Here is a 20,479-nt window from a genome sequence, read left to right as displayed (position 1 = left end):
CATTAAAACAAGACAGAATTACTTCACCTTAAAACATTAGTTCTATGACTGCCACATCTCAAAAAACAGCCTTTCCTTCTAAAAAAGATAGCTTGTTTCCTACTTTAACTATTTTTACCGATCACCATATAAGAAAATTGTAAATAAGTCTTACCTGGAGAGTTAGTTTCACTATCTGTATCCATAGCAACTTCATCATAATTATCATACTGATATATGCCTCCTGCACTATCTGTAGACTGCTTATCCAAAGACCATCTCAAGTCCGTATCTGAAGACTAAACACACACAGAAAAGGTGTATTTTACTTAGCTGGTCTTATGTTAATTCTTTTAAAGCAAACCAGTTAAGAGTAAGTTTTAGAAACAGGCCCTTATAATTTTCTTATAGCTTTTAAATACAATTTACTTAGCCTCTACAAAAAGAACAAACTGAAGATTACCTTATAATCAAGTCCATTACAGGCAGTGACTTGACAAATTAACATGCAATTTTAAAACTGGATCTCTTGAGGGAGGGGGTTGGGGGTATGTCATGATACACAGATGCAATTTTTAAATACCTATTAGGTCATTATGTATCTGGTAAATTGCCACACTTATATATTTCTGAAACACTAAAGGAGAATTAAATGCTTTATTACTTCTGTTAATCTGTCATGGCAATTACCAAGAGTACTTGGACTACCCTTGGTAGAAACAACACAAAATTGCACAATGATCATCTTCACTATGACAGAGGTTGTGTGTTTAGGTGAAACATGTTCTGATTGTTTCAAGACTGACGGCTCAGGTGGAGGATCCTTTTATTGCCCCATAAGGAGCCACACACCACACTGAACTATGCCCAGAGACTGTCAACTAATAAATCAGATCGTTTAAAGAATGCCTAACACTATATGGATGCCAATGTTCAGTAAGCACTGAAAATATGCAGAACAGCTAAGTATGACTTCTTAGACTCCTCAATTTATATCTTTCAGAGGCATACAGTAGACATTTTGGTAGTTTTTAGAACTTCTACTGTGTAGAGTTAAACACTTTTAGCCTCAATTTTCCACTCATAAGTGGGACTATTCTATAGCATAACCTCAAAAAGGGAGTCCCAATTCCCTTAGTTGCAGTTTCATTTCTCCTTACAGCATCAGTAGCTCCAAGCACTTGAAGCATCTAGCTGCAGCAGCTCTACTGCTTCCATGATGAAAGAAAGAATGCTGAAGAAACACTGCCATTTTTAATGCAACATACCAATGTTTTAGAGACAGAACATTAGTGATTCAAGTGCCTCTTGCTAATCTCAGGATGAGAGAACAAAGACAACCTACAAGTTGCTGCATGACGACCACTGCAGTAACTTCCTTCATAAATTTGACACAATTCTGTCACCCTGTAATGAGGCTGAAGTAATTATCTTTTGTTTCTGTGCATGTTTTATACCTTGACAAATTAAAAAATACTACAGAAGAAATCAAACCGCAAATTATATTTTGGAAGAGGCAGGCTACTGAAGTGATACAGACACAAAAAGTTTGAAAATGTGGAGACAAAACTGCCACATAAGAGAAGAAAGCTTGGTTTATGGGTTTGTGTTAAATTACAAAGACTGCTCTTTGATTACAACATTCAAAATATTTTCAGGAGGAAAATGCTTTACCACTGACTTGCAAATGTACAGCTCATACAAAGCTGATCTTACCAAACCTAAAGGGAATGACTGTCTAGAATGGGATTAAAACACTGTAAACACTGAAATACTTTCAGATTTTTGTTATTGTTGTTGTTGGAGGGGGAGTGAGTGTTGGAGGGGAGGGGTCAGGGAGGGACAGGATGTAGAACCAGGAGGGGCAAGACAGAAATCACTCATTAATCCTAAATATAACACCTGAACACCATATAACAAATTTGTTACCCTGCTTCTCGATCTTCTCTTTCCTCCAACTAGCTTCATAAATCGATTGTACTGCTCTTCTTGGTTTGAGAGGTCCCTAATTTTCCTGATTTCTTCCTCTCTCTTTCTTCTCTCCTCTTCTTCTTCTTGTTTCCTCTGGTCTTCCTCTTTCTGACGCCTGTCTAGCTCCTTTTGCTGCTGCATCTTCTTTGATGTCTTCGTCTGCTGTTTCCTCAAAGCTTGCTTGGCTTTAAATAAAAAGATATGGGATTAACTCCATCTCACCTGAATAATCTAGTATTAGGGGGAAACATTGAAGAGCTCTGAGTAGATATATGGGGTTTTAGAAGGATTAACGGCTCACTGCCCAACGTTTCACATAAGGAAAAAAAAACCATAGTATGTTATTTCAGAGGTCATGCCATTGATAGCCACTGCAGTAACATTAAACTTATTACCTGTAGTGCTAGTTTTTTTTGTTGAATGTGCTTTTGTACTGGCTTTGACTTTCTGTGTTACGCTTTTCGTTTTTGTTAATTTCTCCTTGCTTTCCTTCATCACCTGTTGTTCTTTTTGCTGCCATTTTTTACTAGCAGACTGAAGTGCAAGAAGCCTAAGTTGCAATTCAGACATCTCCTCCTCATCATCAAGCAGCTTCTTAAGAAGAAAAGAGAAGAACGGATACGTCAAGAAACATAATTTAATAACTAAATATGTTTTGAAAACATCTTTTGAAGTCTGTCCCAAAGTTTTTACCAGGAGAGTTTAATAATCCTACTGTACTGGTAAGTGTAATTCCTTAAGAATGGACTGTTTTCTATTACTGAAACATTTCTGGATTGTAATTTGGAAAAAGCCATCAGAGTAACATAATACAATTATGCCTCGTCTACAGAGGAATACTTTCTTACCTTTTCAGATGTAACTTCTGAACTGCTAAGCTTTCGCACTGTTTGCTCTTTGTCTTCTGTACCTTCCAGAAGAAAAATACCGTATTTTTGAGCAAGCTGTTTCTCACGAGAGCAAGCTACATTACAATGATGTGCAGAATTTAATCCATAAACATATTTTATCAGTATCATTGGTACATAGCATAAAACAGAATAGCCGTTGTATGTCTAAGATCACATTAACAAACATTAATATAAACTCAGCATATCTGATGAAATCCACATCATCATGATGCCATACGCCTAAGGCAAGATTTGTCATTTTTCAGTAATTCTCTGTCTTAAGGTTGACACATACTTCAGCAAGAAGCAGAGAAAAACAGATTTAGAGACAAGAGGAAAAGACGACTTCTTGCCATCTGTTTTATGCTACCATCTCATATCAGCTGCTGTCCTGAGCATCTCAAATTCCACTGGCAGCTATTTTGAGTAACTGGTCAGTCTTTTGCAGAATTAAATATAAAGGCCCAAAGCTCCAATAAGAACATGCTTGCTCCATTTCATGCCAAAGGAAAATAGGAAAGCATTATCCTATGGAAATGAATAGTAAATAGAAATGCTTTCCTGCTAAACATTAAAGTGTTGACATACTAATTTGTTAGACCGCCCAAAAGCCATACATCCATCTGATTATTATAGTGCATATGTAGACATATTAACATATATTTTATATGTAATATACATAATGCTGTGTATTACATGTACTATTACATTATTTAGTGATTATAACTATTAATATAATTGATAGCAAAATTATAATTGTAATGGTATAATTTATATATAACCACACATAACATATATATAATCATCTACATCAGAGGAAGGAAATAAACATTTAGAGAGAAGCTTGGAGATCTTCTCCTATATTAGCATTTCTTCAAAGAGATATTATATTTTCTACCAATTTGAATTGTGGAAGGAATAAGTTTGCACCCCACACACCTTTTACTCTTCCTAACATTTTATGAAAAGTCACATTCAGAAAGGTACTGTTTAAAGTATACGAAGACCTTATACCTGAACAAAAATCACATGTAGCAAATGGTGAAGGTCTTCCTGCTTGCACGTGCATGCATTTTTTTAAAAGCACACATGCAAAAGGCAAAAAAATATCTAATACACATACATATTCTAAAAGAAAGTTCCAATAAGTTATTACACTAAGCAAAGACCCTAACCATTCTGTTGACAGGATGGAAGTAGGGAGACAAAGATGGAACAGTAGTTTGTGATGCAGAAATACAGGGACATACTACAAACTAAAACATTCTTTCAAACCAGAAGGGAACAACACAGGCAGAACAGACTAATGGGCAATAAGGGAAGGAAACCAGGTAATACTATAAAGCCTCTGTCAAAAGTCAAACCCAGAGAATTAATTCTGGAAAGAGACACAAACTTCCCTAAGTTTTTAAACAAGTTCTCCAACTTGAACAGGTAGGTCTAGAGAAACATCCATACACCATTTAAAAATAAGTATTATGAAAAAATGAATTTTTCTCATTTCCTGATATATGCATAATCAATTAGCATACATTCACTTGGTACACATGAATCTTCAATTACTCAGATCAGCTGGGTTATTCTACTTTGGAAGCCTGTATTACATTGTCATAACAGTCACTCACACAAGAATGATGTGAAGTTAGACAAATTATGTTATACATGAGTTGCGTGCAAAAATTAAGACATACTTAATGTGTGTACTATAGCTTCTATTTTCAAACTGTATTTTCAACTTCAGTGCTTCTAAGTTTTGAAGTTGGATTTTTTTTTTTTTTGAGACTGTTTTGCTTTTTGAATAGCTCATTTACTCCTGCCTTGCTATATTCTCTTCCTGCCGGCTACTGTTTTATGGTCAAGATCTGTAGATCTTCCTCATGTCTCCCATTATAAACTACATTCCCTCATAAAGAATAAGGGAACCCATTTTCTTCTTTTTTCTTTTTTTATTAATGGGAGAGACAAGGGGAAAAAATACCTAGAATGAGGTGGTTTGACTACTAATTATCAGTTTTCCTTTTCTGTTTCGTCTTCTAAATTCTTATTCTGAAGTTACGTATAAATTATTCTGACTTTCAGTGCTCTAGTTCTACCTTTATTAATATTCCTACTAATTCTCACCTGTATTCTTAATCCATCCATTTACTACTTTGTCTCTTCCCACTCAAATTGATAGTTTACACACACTGGCAAATTAGCTAACATAAGATGACAAGTGATATCCACAAGCACACCCTCAACCACAGCAAACACTTATTAGAACTAGATGAAGCTTCAGAACAGGAAGGTTAAGCTAGCTGCTTTATTTTGCTGCAGACTTGTAAGCTCAAGGACTTTTACCACAGGTCAGCTGGACACAGTAACTTGTTTCTCACTGTTTCAGGCATCTGAGCAATTATGCTCTTTGCCCTGCAGTCCAGAACTACCTGGACAAGATACTTATTCTACCCTTCAGCTACATTTCTTCTACAAATACTTTCTACTTCTGGCCCATGATTTCTCCTTTATTTGTGCATATCAAGAATGACTAAAATAATTCTGGCGAAAATCTCATAAAGGCTTGCCACACTGAAGAAAACACATAACAAAGATGAAATGCAGAAAGAGAGGTCTCTAAATGTTATCTTTTCCGCTAAAAAAAATTTGCTTTTGCAAAGAAGAACAAGGGAAAAACAGAAGGAAAACTTTCAATGAAAGTCAATGATTTCTGCAGTGAACAGCAATTAAAACCTTCAAGTCTTGTCCTTGTGCTTTCTGCCAAACTATCAGTCTAATAAACACATTAGTTAAAAAAAGCAAAAACATGCTTCCAAGCATGTTTACATAATTCAAGGAATTACATAAAACAGGATTTAAGTACCTTAACTCTATAGCTTAAAACATTTAACATTAATTAAAATTAGTATTTTAATTAAAGTAAAATTTTCCCCAACACCTAAGAAATATGATAGATAATGGCATGCAAAAAGAACTTTACAAGCTAAAACAACTTCACGTATTTACCTTGGCTGGATTCTGTGACTTCAGATTTTTGTGATGATTGTTTCGTTCCCTCTTTGCCTTTTTTTAATCTGCTCCTCTCAGCTGGAGTAGGCAGTTTTTGTCTGAGAGGTTTCAGTTCAAATGCCTGAAAGGCTATAACCGGATTTTTCTCCTCAGGAGATACTTCTTTTATAGCATCTGTTGTAATACTGTCATTTGCTACAGTTATTTGGTCCTCAGTGTCCACTGCTTTATCATCATCTTCTTGTTCATTTTCTTCCCTGTTGCTCAAAGCCAGTCTTTCATCTTTATTAATGTATTCGAGCTCTAATTGTATCTGCTTATATTTCAAGAGCAGATCCTCAAAACTTTCTTCCACAGAGTTTTCATTTTTAGAAGAGTAGCTCTGCTTTCTAGATGGGGACCTTCCAAAAGTTTTGGCTGAATTACTGGTCAAGAAAACTAAGACAAGAATATGTATAACCTTAAAACTGAAAGCTGAATTATGACAAACAGAACTTAAGATCACTCTCACAGATTTTATCTTAATTTTACACTAAGGCTAGCTTGAAAAATATCCCTTATAAATGAGAAGCATGCAAAAGATGTATTATTATATATTGACAGATTAAACATTTTATCAAATGAACGATTTAAAATATCCTGCTTATGACAAGAATCTCATTAATTGCTGAGAATTCTTGTCTCTTGCTCACACCATCCTCCCAGAAACAACAGCTGTAATGCTGAGAAGGTTCCCTCCCTATCACAAAGGGTAAATCAGATTTCCGGAGTTCATAACTCAAGTATTGACTCCCCATCTCACATTCTGAAAAAGGTTACATGTGTTCTTACTCATTTTATCCTTCCATAAAATGCTAAGTATAGCCACAGCACAATTACACACTGCACTAACTGTACATCAACAAATGAGGTAAAGCACAGGATAATCAACAACTGAAGGAAATAAAAAAGTGGCTAAAGACTTGCTATCAGAACATTCAAAAAAAAAAACCACACTATAAAAGGACTAGGAATTACTAATTGCTCAGAAAAGGTTGCATGCCCAAGGGACATATTTTCTTGACAACATGTTGTCCAAGGCATGCAATGGAAATATTCTTAGGCAACTGTACCCAGAATAAAAGTTCTCACTATTAGATGTTTGCTTCCTCTTACCTTAACCTGACACTTGAAAGCTAAAACTATCCTGTAAAATAGTCATGCTCGAGGGGAATTTTTTTAGGATAGTAAGTCAGGTTTGACTCATTTGACTTTCAGTATCAACCCCGCTGTGATAACAGCTGACTCACACCCAGTTATGCGAAATGCTTTTTCATCAACGTAATCTCTTAAAACAATAAATGGAGTTAAACTAACAGCTAAAATAGGTGCCCTGTGAATGCAGACATACTGAATCCCGAGGGAGATAACTTTATATTTGTCTTCTGCTCAGAACATGCATCAACAACTTGGATGGTTCACTATGTTGACTTCTAACGTAAGTATGAAGAATCTTGGTATGTATCCTACAAAAACAACTTCTGTAATATCAGGAAATTTTTTGCTATACGATGCTTTAAGGTTAGCACAAAAAGCAGAAACTAGTAAAGATAAACTACATAAATCTGGAAGGCAATCAAATGATCTATAAACACGCTGAAAATGCTAAGATTATGTAGCAAGCAGATTTGCAAGATTAAACTTCCAACACATTTCTACTTCCAAAAGACAACTACAGTAGTGATTTTGAGAGTCACAGGAAAGTCTAAAGCTAATTAAGTCATTTAACATAATTTATAAAAATAAGTCTAACTATTATTCTATATTTAAATACTTCAGTAGGTTCTGGAGTCATCTAGAATTGGGTAACAAGGACAAAGTTTTGAACTGTTTTTTGTGCTCAGGATAATACAGTATTAATCAGAAATTCTGTGCTTCACATATGTAGAAATTTTTTTATGTGATTCTACACATAGAATGCAAGACTACATGGAGTGCTACGAAAGGCAGACAGGCACATATACATTAAACCAACAGTTATTCTTCAATCGACTCAAAAGAAACTTGATCCTACAACCAAAAAAAAAAGACATCAACTGAAGAAACCGGGGGGTTGGAAGTGAAGAAAAATATACATTGTGAAGAGTTCAGAATTCTACAGAAACAGAAATTCACATTTCAGTCCCATATTTCAGATGCAGAATTCCACAATTCTCTATGCAAGAATTTCTGCAGAAAACTATCCAACAGCTTCATGTTTAAGTTGCTAGGAATTAAAAGAGAAAAGCCGATTAAAAGCTAATAGCCAAGGTAGCAAGAATTCCTGAAGTGCTCCACAATGTCATTTACTCCATTTATACATGCACTTCTAAAAAGTATTGTGTAAAGTATAGTTCCAAGGATAAAGAAGAAAAAAAGACATCACTCTTAGCAGACACAAACATTTCACTTTCCTGGGGGAGTTCCAAATACCACTCCAGGCCACAAGCCTCCTTGTACCAGTTGATGTGAAGGTCTCTTCTGAAGTCACATGCCCATGAACTATGCCCCTACCCCATTAAGATTAGCAACATGGAGGTACCTTAATATTTAGGAATACTGTACTATCGACTCCTTTAGGTAGCAAGGATGCAAGAAATACAGAAAAGGACTTAGACTGAGAGAAAATCATGGACCTTCCTTAACTATACGATCCATAAACAACCAAATTTCACTTACTAAAGAGCAAGAGTATTAGAACCTTCCCTATCACATTTAAACAGAAGAGTGCATCTTAAATATCAGGGGAAAAATTATTTTTCCTTATTTTCTGCTTTTGGCTTGAAAGTTAAATTATCTTCTCCTGAATGCTCTTTTAATTAAAAAAAGACAAGATGACTCTGTATCAGTATTAACAAACACTGCAAGATCTGTTTAGGATGATCAATACATTTGCCCTGCAAATTACTCATTACAGACAAAGTAACCATTTTCTGGTACTCAGAGCAATACTGCAAATAAAGAGACCTAAAATGTATTTTCAGCACTAGAACTGTCTTACTGTGAGACCTTGGGCAAATCACATCTTCACTTGCTGCCTCTTGAGATAAAGATCCTTGAATGAGGAGTTCTTATGAAGACTTCCGTAATGTTGTAACTTTACCAGATGAGATTAAATAAAAGCATCTCTATCACTAGTTTACATACTCCATCCACATTAAAAAAATAATGACATGGATAAATGATCCAAGCATCCAATGGGTAGTTTTCAAAGCCCTAAGTCCTGGCACAAGTAGGAAAAATTCCCGTTCCTGGATCAACCAGCACCATCAAGCAAACAGCACACATCCTTTGACTACTGGTATGGAGGACAATAAAACACTGTAAGGTTCTGGAGAACAGGTTTTAACCTCTAGTTCTCTTGTTCAGTGTTTTGTTTTACACTTGTCTACATTTTCAGTTAGGCAACAATGCAGTTACATCACATTTCAGTAATAGGCTGATCCTAAGTTACAGTTGGCATCAGTTCTTTATGGTTTTCTATAGCAAACCTGGAAAATAAGAGGAGCTTTTTCCACCACTTCTGCAGTTCCTCCTTCTAAAAGGAGGAAGTATTAGAACTCTAGCAAAAAGTCACCTAATCAACTCTAAGAGCAACCAGTGGAGAACACCCTACAAGGAATGCTGAGTATGTCTTTAGAGAGAAATAGAGCTTGCCTATGTTACCCAAACTCTTACATAAACCGCATTCTGTGCGTACAGCCCTAGTTCAACTTAGGTTTAGCTTTAAAGTTAGCTTTCGCTATGTGTAACTGCCTCTGAAGGGCTGGAAGGGAAAAATGAAAAAACAGTGGATCCTCCATTGCCCAATACGGGAAATTAATAAGCTCAGGCTTTTAGCTTTACAGCTGTGCCACTGTAATTATAGACATTAAAACCGCCGCACCAAGACTGACCCCGCTTCACAATACTCGCACTTCGGGCTAGAAAAGCAGCCGCCTGGGATCCAATCGTCTCAGGCTTTGTTTCAGGCTACACTTTTTTTCTTTTTCCCGACAGGGGAGTGATGGGCCAGGTTACAAGCCAGGTCACGGCCGTAATCCGGCTTCCCAGCAGCCTCTCCTTGAGAAGCAAGGCCCGCTGCCCCAGTCAAGCCTCGGACTGGAAGGGGAGCCTCCCTCCCCATTACCCCTCAGGAGATCCTGGTGCCAGCGCGGCAAGGAAAAAGCCTCCCTTCCCAGGGCTTTCGGCCACGCACCACGGCACCGACACACCCGGGTCCACCCCGGCAGCTCGGGCCTCCCCGCCTCCACCCCCCTCACGTCTCAAGGATACATTTTCGAGGGGAGGGCTCCCTCCAGCCCTGGCTGCTACCGAAGCCAGCTCCGCCTCCCCCTCCGGGCGGCCTCCCCGGAGGGTTGCCTCCCCGATCGCCATCGCCTCGGCTCCTACCCCAGCGCCCTCCGCCCCTGTAGGGCCGGCCTCGGAAGCGGAACCGGTCCAGGGCATTGTGGCTGCGCTCCCAGAATGAGAGCCGGGGGCCCGCCTCAGAGTGGGAGCCCGACGGCATCCGCGGCGCCGGCATGGGCGGCGGATGGGAGCGGAACGAGTCCTTGGGCCGGTACCCGCCGTGGCCGTGCAGGTGGCCCATCTCCGGCGGGGGCTGGTGCCGTGAGCGGGGGAAGCGCCGACCGGAGGAGGCGAGGGAGATGCCCCCGCGGAGGTCGGGAGGCGGCCTGCGCCTCGAGTAGGGCCTGCTGCTGACGAGGCCGCCGCCGGGCTCGGAGCCACCGCCACCGCCGCAGGGCCCAAAGCCGTTGTTGTCGTCGTCGCTGATTTCGCCATCTTCCAGCTCCCCTTCTTCCTTCGGGGAGAGCCCGCTAGGATCCAGCGCTGCCGCCTCCGCGGGCGCGGCCTCCGCCGCCGCCATGGGGCCCAGGCCAACGGTCTCGGCGCGGACGGTTTCGTTTCCTGCGCAGGGCGGACCCGCGCCGCGCCGCGCCTCACCCCGCCCCCCGGCCACCGCCCGGCCCCGCCCCGGCTCTCGCGAGACCGCGCCCCGTCCCCGCCCTGCCCGGGAGCGAAGGGCGGTGCGGCACTGGGGCGGTGGGGCGTGAAGCATCCTGGGTAATGTAGTTCCCAGCTGGGGGCAAGGCCGTGGTATGCAGGGGGCGGGGTAAAGACAGTGGCTTAGCCTATAGCGGGGCGGGGGCGGGGGGACGCCAATGGAGGTTTGGCCCGCCATGTTGGTAAAGGAGGCGAGTAGGGAGGCCGCCATCTTGTTGAGGGGAAGGGAGCTGTCTGGTGAAGCGATTTCGCTCGCCTGCACGGTGGCGGGCTGCGCTGCTTTCTACCACAAGAACGTCAATGGCAACTTCGCTTAGCACGGTCTGGGGCACCGCCAGCCACGGCGCTTCTGAGTGCACGGGTTCTCCTGAGCGCTTATGTGGGTGCTTGTTCCCCCTAGCAGCAGACTCTTTCTCCTTCGGCGGGCCCCTGTTCTGCCACCCCCCCGGAGTAGTACACAGGGTTCTAAAGAAGGAGAAGCAGCAGGTGTCGTGGCAGTGCCCAGCAGCGTGGTAGGCATCATTAATCCATCAGTTCCCTCCCTGTGGCTAAACTGCCATTAAAAATTTTTAAGAGGGAGGTTTCTGGGAAGTCCTCACGACCTGTAATTGCTTGGAAGTTCAGATTGGCCCTAATGCCTTTTGTGACAGGAGTGAAAAGTAAGCATTGGAGAGGGTAGAGCAATTACATAAACTCCTTAAATAATCTGGTCTAATTTGGAGTATTCTGGTACTGCCTCATTCTGTGTTCAGAGACTCAGCCTCCTACCCGGGTGTTGTCAGCCAAGCAGTTATGGCTTTCCTGGATAGAAGGAGAAATCTTAAAGCCTTTCAGCCTTTCTAAATCAAATTAGTGTCTCCTCGAAAACTCTGAAAACTTGACTTCTAAAACTTCTAGCACGGTTCCTGATAATTTCTTTGCAATGATCGTGTATGCTAAATGTCTTGGCAGACTTGCCATGGTTCTAAAATGTGGAGAAAGACTGCTGCCTTTTTATGCTTTTCTTGAAGGTGAATTATGAAGGGTTTTTTTTTTAGTGAATAATGTGCTATGAAAGCACAAATACAAAAAATAAAGTTTAGTATCATGTTATGATTTATTTTTCTTTTCCTTTCCCTCTAGGTTTTCTGTAGATCCAACGAGAATAGGAGAGTGGATAATGCATATGCTTTGTAAAGTCCAAAATGTTGTACCAAACAAACTTACTCCCCTTTGCTCAAAACACTTTGCATCCTCTTGTTTTCACCTAACTGGACAAACTACATGACTTAGAATAGATACTGTTCCAAAGACTTGTCTTCATATAAAACTCAGGGTAGAGTAATGGAATTTGTATATCAAGTCCTAAATTTCTCTAATTTCTTATATTTAAAACAGTGTGGATTTATCATAGTTTTAACCCAGAAGGCAGCTAAACACCACACAGCCGTTTGCTCACTCCCCCAGCTCAGGGGGATGGGGGAGAGAATTGGAAGAAAAAAAAAAAAAAGTAAGATTTCTGGGTTGAGATAATGACACTTTAATAGAAAAGTAAGGGAAAATAATAATAATAATGATGAAAGAATATACAAAGTAAGTGACAGACAAGGCAATTGCTCACCACCTACCAACCAATGCCCAGCCACTCCCTAAGCAGTGGCCCCCCCAGCCAGCTTTCCCTTAGTTTATATACTGAGCATGACATCGTATCATATGGAATATCCTTTGGCCAGCTAGGTTCAGCTGTCCTGGCTGTGTCCCTTCCCGGCTTCTTGTGCACCCCCAGCCTTCTCAGTTGATAGAGCCTGAGAAGCTGAAAAGCCTGAGAATCTTACACTTGACTAGTGTAAGCACTACTAAGCAACAACTAAAACATCAGTGTGTTACCAACATTATTCTCATCCTAAATCCAAAACACAGCACTATGCCAGCTACTAGGAAGAAAATTAACTCTATCCCAGCTGAAACCAGGACAAGATTCTATTAAGACATTTACAAGGAAGAATGAAGCAAGTTAAAAGTTTGCCTTTTTTTTTTTTACAGGTATCCATCATACCACAGTACTGTTATTTGTGTCAGTTTTTCTATTTAGATTGATGTTATCTCTAGAAATCGTGCTTCCTTGGCGGCTTATGCTATTTTACATATCCCACAGTACTAAAAACCTCTACAAAGGGCTGGCAAATCTGACACAGGACCTACTGAAAACTTTCTGAAGTAGCAGCTGGAGGTCAGGCAGGTTTCTTAAACAGTGCTAGGGTCCTATGTTTGTGTCTGAAATCTGATCTGCTGTACAAAGAACTTTCAACATCACTACATCTAAGCTGCGGAAATTTCCCTCCCAGCAGACATTTGCTTACTTGGGTGTCTCAGAGCTTTGCATAGACCTGGTTCCAGTTTCCTTTGTACAGCTATGTTTATTTCTAAGTGTTTTCGCACACCAGTAGGAAATTAGTACCAGCACCTTTTAGAGCAGGAAGGAAGATATTTATAGAACTGTATTGGCAAAGAAGCAGGAACTCTATGGGAAATTAGCCTGATGTAGGTATTCCCAGTCCATTGAGTGTTACTGCATGTTTGCCAACAGTTCATCCAAAAAGCGTGTTGAATTTATTCAACAATGCTATATGATCTGTGTTATAAATTTGTAACTGAGATACTTAACCATCTGAAAAAGATCCTGAGAATCCGTCAGTGGTTTCGTGTATCCTATGGTATCATATGTCCCTTCTTTTACTTCAGTCATCTGATACTACCTGTTTTTTTCTCTTGTCTAGGGTTAACAGGCAAGTAATTTTATGTCTAAAAATTCAGGAAGAAGTGGATTCATCAACTGTATTCACTGTTAATTTACAGGGAAAATGATAGTGTTAAATTCTCTTCTGTACAGGGAATAAAATGGCATGTGCTGATCTGATGGTTTTGGTATCTACACATTTGAGAAAGAGGACATAAACATTTGAAAACTGCAAGGGACCTGCCATTCAAAGAGAAAATGTTATGAAACTTCCTTGCTTATGGCATGGGTAACAGATGAAGAATTTTTTTGTGAGATTTCATTCCAATGTGTAGATTTAAGACAAAATCCAAAGTAAAGAGATATTATCTTAGCTGCATTTGACTTCATTTCTCTTTGACAGACATCTGATATTGCTGCTGGAGCACAAATTTTTCTGTTAAATACTGGGTATGTTTTCAGTAAAATACAAATGGAATAATTTAAAATATAGGCAAGCATATATTAATATATGGTAATACTGGAGCACAGAATTTGATTTATTCCATATCACATTCCCCGAATATGTATGTACCTCTAGACATGGGCAAAAAAGCACTGGAGAAATGGCATGTTCATGAAGATGCACGTGAATTACTGAAATCTGTGTACATAAGCAGCTAAGACTCACTGAATTAAAGGATATCTTCAAGATCTCTTCCTGCAACTCAACTCCTGCAGTTGGTAACATGTTCTATATTTAAAGGTAAATAGCAAAGATCACGGGATGGCTACACAGCTTTAATGCAATTAAGACTCACTTGCATATTTTACAAATGTGAACAGTGACCATCAGTGCAGCTATCCTAATCCTATCAGTATTATTTCTGTTAAAGTTTTAAATATCCCTGATATAAAGAATTACCATATTCTCATTTTCTTATGTGTCTCAAGCTCTTTATCAAGAGCTGAAAAACAATACTGGAGTTAGTGGTCTCAGTGATGTTTTTGCTTTAAGTGACCTCATTTCTGGTCCACAAAACATAAAAAAATCAATCCAAAGTTTGAGGCAGAAAATTAGTAGCATATTTACCATATAAATTAAATTAAGTGATTACAAGTAAAGTGGAATCTTGTTGTTCAGAAGCACAATCTGAGCTTTAAGGTCTGGGCCACATTTCAGAAGATAAAAGACATTTGGTATCTTTTTGTAGGATAATATTTGGCTGAGACTAATTATATGATTATTTTTGTTCCATTCCTGCTTTGTAAGTGTCAATTACAATTGTCTGATACCAACACAAAACCTAATATAGCCAAGTTCAAGCTTAATTCACTTTACACAAAATTAGAAGCTTATATTGGTGTATTTGGTCTGGCTGGGATGAAGTTTCTTCGTGGCAGCCTGTATGGTGCTGTGTGTCAGGTTTGTGGCTAAACTAGTGCAGATAACACGCCAGTGTTTCAGCTGTTGCTGAACCCTGCCGGCACAGCCTCAAGGCTCACTCTTTTTTCCACTCTGCCCATGCCCCAGCGAGCAGGCTGGGGGTGGGCAGGAGATGGGGAGGGGACACAGCCAGGACAGCTGGCCCAAACTGCCTAAAGGGACATTCCACACCATGTAACCTGTGCTCAGCAATAAAAACCAGTAGAGGAAGAAGAAGGATGGTGGGAGAGTTGTCTTCCAAGCTGACCATTGCTCAAAGACTGGTTGGGCATCAGTCTGCTTGTGGGAGGTAGCAAGTGATTCCCTTTCCGATGCTTGTGTTTTTCTCTTTACCTCACCTGTTGAAATCGTTTTTATCTCAATCTGTGAGTTTTCTTGCTTTTGTTCTTCCTATTAACTCCCCATCCCACTAGTGGGGGGAAGTGAGTGAGCAGCTGTGTGGGTGCTTAGCTGCTGGCAAGGGTTAATCCAGCACAGCCGGATACATAAACTATATGCACAGTGTATACATGTGCTACTAGTTAGTTCTTATTCATACTCACTTTTTTCCCACCCAAGCTGCTGACAGGTTAAACTGTAATTGCTTTTATAAGAGACTAAGAGACTTCAATGCCGTTTGTTTGTTTGTTTGTTTGTTTTCTTCTTGGTATTCAAACAATTATAATTTTAAATACAATGGACTTTAAATGAGTATTGTTTTCTTTTTACTAGTCAAGAAAACATGAAGCAGTTAAAAATTGAATTTGGGGAAATGGTGAGGACAAAGTATGTGACTGTGAAATGCTTCTTCATAGGTGCCGGGGGGATCAAATGTTACAATGACGGCATTCTACAGAAATAATTGTCCTGTTTTCGGCTGGGATAGAGTTAATTTTCTTCCAAGTAGCTGGTACAGTGCTGTGTTTTGGATTTAGGATGAGAATAATGTTGGTAACACACTGATGTTTTAGTTGTTGCTTAGTAGTGCTTACACTAGTCAAGGTCCTTTCAGCTTCTCATGCCCTGCCAGAGAGAAGCTCAGAACAGGCACAGCCAGGACAGCTGACCCAAACTGGCCAAAAGGATATTCCATATGATATGACGTCATGCTCAGTATATAAACCAGGGGGAGTTGGCTGGGGGGCAGCGACTGCTGCTCAGGGACTGGCTGGGCATCAGTCAGTGGGTGGTGAGTGGTTGCATTCACTTGTTTTTTCCTGGGTTTTGTTCCTCTCTCTCTCTCATTGTTTTCCTTTTCACTACTACTACTATTACTACTACTACTACTATTATATTTCCATCATTAATCTGTTCTTAGCTCAACCCACGAGTTTTCTTACTTTCACCCTTCCAATTCTCTCCCCCAACCCACCAGGGTGGGGAGGGCGAGCGAGCAGCTGTGTGGTGCTAGGTTGCCAGCTGGGGTTAAACCAAAACAATAGTTGAACGCTGTATAGATTGTTTTTGGATTTTGAGAATTATGTTCAGTTAATCCATAATTTGACACTAGGCAAGTTACGCAATTTCACATCACTTTGCTTTTCTGTTTCCTGTCTCATTTCTTCTGGGTTTTTTAATTATTTTTTTTTTTAACAGAAAACTGTGAAATCTTCCTTGGCAGAAAGATGTTTATATCCAAGAAGGAACGTCCAGCTTCAAAATAAACATTATGCATAAACAAGTTCTTACTGAACACAGTTAATACCTTCAAAAAACGTGAAAGTAGAAGCAAGTAAAAATTAGAGGAGACAGTAAGATTGAGAAAAAGAAAGAAGAATCATATTCAAACAGAAGTCAGAGCTTGTACAGTGATACATGGAAATACTTGTATCATCAGAAGCTTAAAATCAAATAATATTTCACCAAGAGATATATCTGAGCAAATTATATTAAATGCATTAAGGAATCTTCCCTTGGACAAGTTAAAACTACAAGATAAAAAGATGAGATATTTATATGAGATTAAAATCAGATATTTTGTAGAAGACAATTTAGAAAAGCTTTTCAAATCAAAAAGCACCTGTAATCTTTCCTTTAGTATTTATGATGAGTTAATGCTAAAATATGAATGAGTCACACTGATATGCTCTCACTCACTCACTCAGTGATGGGAAAAATCTCCTTTTTATGGCTGTTTAATTCTTCAATACCTACCAGTTACTAATGAAAACTTTAAAATCTGGAAGATGTTAAAATGTGATTTTTTGTTTTCACGTGTCTGATGGAAGAGCTGGTTCTATGAGTTCAGTCTTTCCCAAAGTGCATACAAAAAACATTTTTCTTTTGGAAGAGGCTTTACTTTTAGGAACATAATCGCTGCACATAACTTTGGATGGAACACACTTACTCATGTAGCAGTTAACTTCCTCCTGTTAGATGTTGCGAAAAAGAATGGCAGTTTCCTCTCGGGAACCTCAGCGCCCTTTCCTTTATCCCTGGAGATTTACAACTGAAGATCCTGTGTTGGTACTTGGGACGCTACAGAAGCCTCTTTGTAAGGACCCATAGAAATGAATGGCACATTGAGGAGAAGTAAGCAAGCAAGGTCAGAAAATGAACCACAGAACTCATGCCCTCTTTAAGGCAAAGGAGACTGTAGCCTTTTTCTGTTGAGTTTGTATTGTACTTGAAGCTTGTGCTTGTCCATCTAGGCCAAGGTTAACAACAAAGAGTGTGATGAGTGTGTAATGCTTTTTTTGCCCTTTGATGGCACGACTGTGTTTCTTAATTCTTCAAATTGTGTACATGGCTGATCAAAATGAAGAACCAGGAAAAAATCTTCTACTGTTTTCATTTCCCATTCTACCATATGCACATAATTTACGAATCAAAAATATCTTGGCATTTAATTCTTCTTCAGATAAAAGATTAAGAACATCATTATTTATAGGATGTGGATGCTACAGCCAATTTCATGTGAGAGACATTCAACAGATCAGGTAATTTTTTACCCTTTAGTAAGTATGCAAGTACATGTGTCAATGATTAAGTGCAACGATTTCCCTTATTTTGGTATTTTCAGTGTTTTTCCTAAATGATTTTTAAATACTTCAAATATTCCTTAAAACAGAAAATCTGAAACTAAGGGCTCAAATTAGCATGATTTAAAATAATATAAGCAATTGCATCTTTTCTGTTTTGACAGGTAAATACTGCTGTGGGTTGGGTTGCACACAGAATGTTGAAGGAGAAAGAAGTGAAAAAAATGTCACATGACACTTTTTTCTTTATGAAGTGTTGCATTGTATTGGGTTATGTGGCAAGGTTTTGGTAGCAGAGGGGCTGCAGGGGTGCCTTCTGGGAGAAGATACCAGAAGACATCCCCATGTCAGACAGCCAGTTCTAGCCGGCTCCAAGACGAACCTGCCACTGGACAAACCTGAGCAATGTTGGTAGCACCTCTGTGATAATGTATTTAAGAGAAGGTACCCGTTATTAGGTTGTTTTTCTTTCGCTGAGTCTTTTTTAATGTGTTCACTCAAATCACAAATGGTTTCAGAATTGTCATAAGACATTATATTCCAATTAAGGTAGATATTTTACCCTTATGAGCCAGCATAAAGTCAAGCGTTAACCTGTTTTCAAGGGGGACTGTTCGGATAGTGGTCATTTCAGTCATTATTTGGTAAGAAAAATCTGCAGTGTTATTACCAATTTGCTCTAAATAATAGGTAATAAACATTTCTAATGGTTCTTGCCACCTCATACACAGGAAGCATAACAGTCCCAAATTTTTCGGTCTCTGAGATAGCTTCCTTTTCTGATAATATTCAGAGGGGAGAGATGACAAACATTGAACAGCAGAGGTTACATACCCAATATAACCTGATCCAAACCAGTCCCGTGGGAGCCACAGGTATGCCATGAATTAAATAGGCTTCCAAGGAAGTACATATAGAAGATGATGTCAACTCACAGTTTTATGAGTTATTAAATAAACATCTGGTATAATTCTGACAATTAATAGTTTTGGTACAACTAATCTGTCCAATGTAGCATGTTGCATTTTCTTTCAAGTAACAAGTGTTCCCAGAGGCAATTAATCGCAGGTGGTGGGTAGGAGTTGGAGGTTCATGCACGCTTGTATTAGATCAACTTGGATCAGTTCTCATTTGTTGTCAGTGGGGATAATCTCGGCCAAGGAATTTCTGCCCTCTGGGTATTCCAGACTGGTCTTTTTACTGATTAATTACATGCCATAAGAAGCATGGTGACACCCTCACTGGAGTGATTAGGGATATGGGAACACACCCAACGTTTTGAAACATCTAAGTCTTTAGCATAATGGTAGGCCAACTGAAGAAAGGTATTTTAATAGTTTATGTGATGATATGAAGACTCTGAAATCTTGGAGGACAGGGCATCTTTATGGGTTCCATTCTGGTGACCTTGAGTCATGTGTGTGTTACCTCAGTGTAGACACAGGTCTCCACTGGCATATTCAGAGGCAGGTTCTGGAAGAGCTTCTTTTACCTGTTAGTGAATAGTCCTCACACATTTTATTAGAGCCTTGCAATAATTCAACATAATGTCATCAGTCATCTGTAGCATGGATCGATGGTGTGGTTTACGTGTGTTATGCAGTAACATTATGGGTTTACCCATTATAATTTCATATGGGGATAGTGCGTGTTTCTTATTCATGATGCTTTTGATGTGTATTAGGGCCAATGGTAGTGTGTTTGAACATTTAAGGCCAGTTTCTTCACACATTTTGGCCAGGCTAGTTTTAAAATGGAATTCTTCCTTTCAGTAGTGCCAGTGTAAATGCTGTTGGATTCCTAGGGCTTTACTGACCACCTGGACAACTTGTCCTGTGAAAGGAGTCCCCTGGTCACTGTGTAGTACAAAGGATGTTCCAGAACAAGGCATTCTCTGAAGACTTTCTTGGTGACAGTAGTAGCATCTGCATGTCTATGAGGGTAGTCCTCTACCCCTTCTGAGATTATGATTATGATTACAAGAATGTATTTATAATTACAGCATTTGGGCATCTGTATAAAATCCACATGCAAATTTACAAAGGAACCCCATAATTTTGGGTGTGCTGCAACTTTGGTTTTGACCCTTCATCTGATGTTATGGACCAAACAAACAGAACAAGTGCCGTGATACTGTTTTTCTTTTACAGAGGAATTTGGAGCAAACCAGTCTGCTGCAATCACACACACAACCCCCCACCCCCGCATTTGCCAGTGCGAGCCACCAGGTGAGTCACACTAGCAAGGTACAGGAGGAAAATCTGAGGTGCAAGCAGGTGGCCTATCCGGGTAGGCCACAAGGAATTGAGGTGTAACTGGCAGCCCTGGTGCAGCCAGATGGTGTTTTTGTCCCCCGGGGCTGGGTCCTGTAAAATAGACAGTTCTGAAAGAGAAGTAGGTGGTGACAGCTCTGTGGAAAGGCTGATGAGAGCATGTTCAGGAGCATGCCGGCTAGAAGGGCCCACTGTCCTTGCTGATTGATCAGTTAAGACATTCTCTTGTGTGA

At 39.7% G+C, this 20,479-nt stretch overlaps 2 protein-coding genes across 9 annotated transcripts in view; one reads left to right on the top strand and one right to left on the bottom strand.

Annotated features, from left to right (window-relative positions):
• ZFC3H1 (zinc finger C3H1-type containing) overlaps positions 1-10,817 on the bottom strand; it is a 44,110-nt gene extending 33,293 nt beyond the window's left edge. For 3 of the 8 annotated variants that reach the window (XR_012658551.1, XR_012658553.1, XM_075080801.1), the window contains exons 1-6: positions 10,140-10,816; positions 5,844-6,263; positions 2,799-2,860; positions 2,346-2,544; positions 1,909-2,135; positions 155-278 (exon numbers count right to left, since the gene is read on the bottom strand). Coding sequence is in view for 4 of the 8 variants with exons in the window: in XM_075080801.1 (XP_074936902.1) it covers positions 155-278; positions 1,909-2,135; positions 2,346-2,544; positions 2,799-2,860; positions 5,844-6,263; positions 10,140-10,734 (1,627 nt within the window). In the remaining 4 variants the exon portion in view is untranslated. Of the gene's footprint in view, positions 1-154; positions 279-1,908; positions 2,136-2,345; positions 2,545-2,798; positions 2,861-5,843; positions 6,264-10,139 lie in introns of all 8 variants that reach the window. The other 5 variants (XR_012658552.1, XR_012658554.1, XM_075080802.1 and 2 more) reach the window with 4 other exon arrangements.
• Positions 10,818-11,913: 1,096 nt separating this feature from the next.
• THAP2 (THAP domain containing 2) lies at positions 11,914-17,182 on the top strand. The gene is given in 2 exon segments (XM_075091484.1): positions 11,914-12,186; positions 16,732-17,182. Coding segments are annotated over 2 exon segments (489 nt in total). The 5' UTR covers positions 11,914-12,030; the 3' UTR covers positions 17,065-17,182.
• Positions 17,183-20,479: the final 3,297 nt, after the last annotated feature.

Source organism: Phalacrocorax aristotelis, chromosome 1 (assembly GCF_949628215.1).
Source record: "Phalacrocorax aristotelis chromosome 1, bGulAri2.1, whole genome shotgun sequence".
Classification (NCBI taxonomy): domain Eukaryota; kingdom Metazoa; phylum Chordata; class Aves; order Suliformes; family Phalacrocoracidae; genus Phalacrocorax; species Phalacrocorax aristotelis.
Note: the sequence above shows the minus strand (reverse complement) of the source record. Positions and strands in the feature narration are given on the sequence as shown.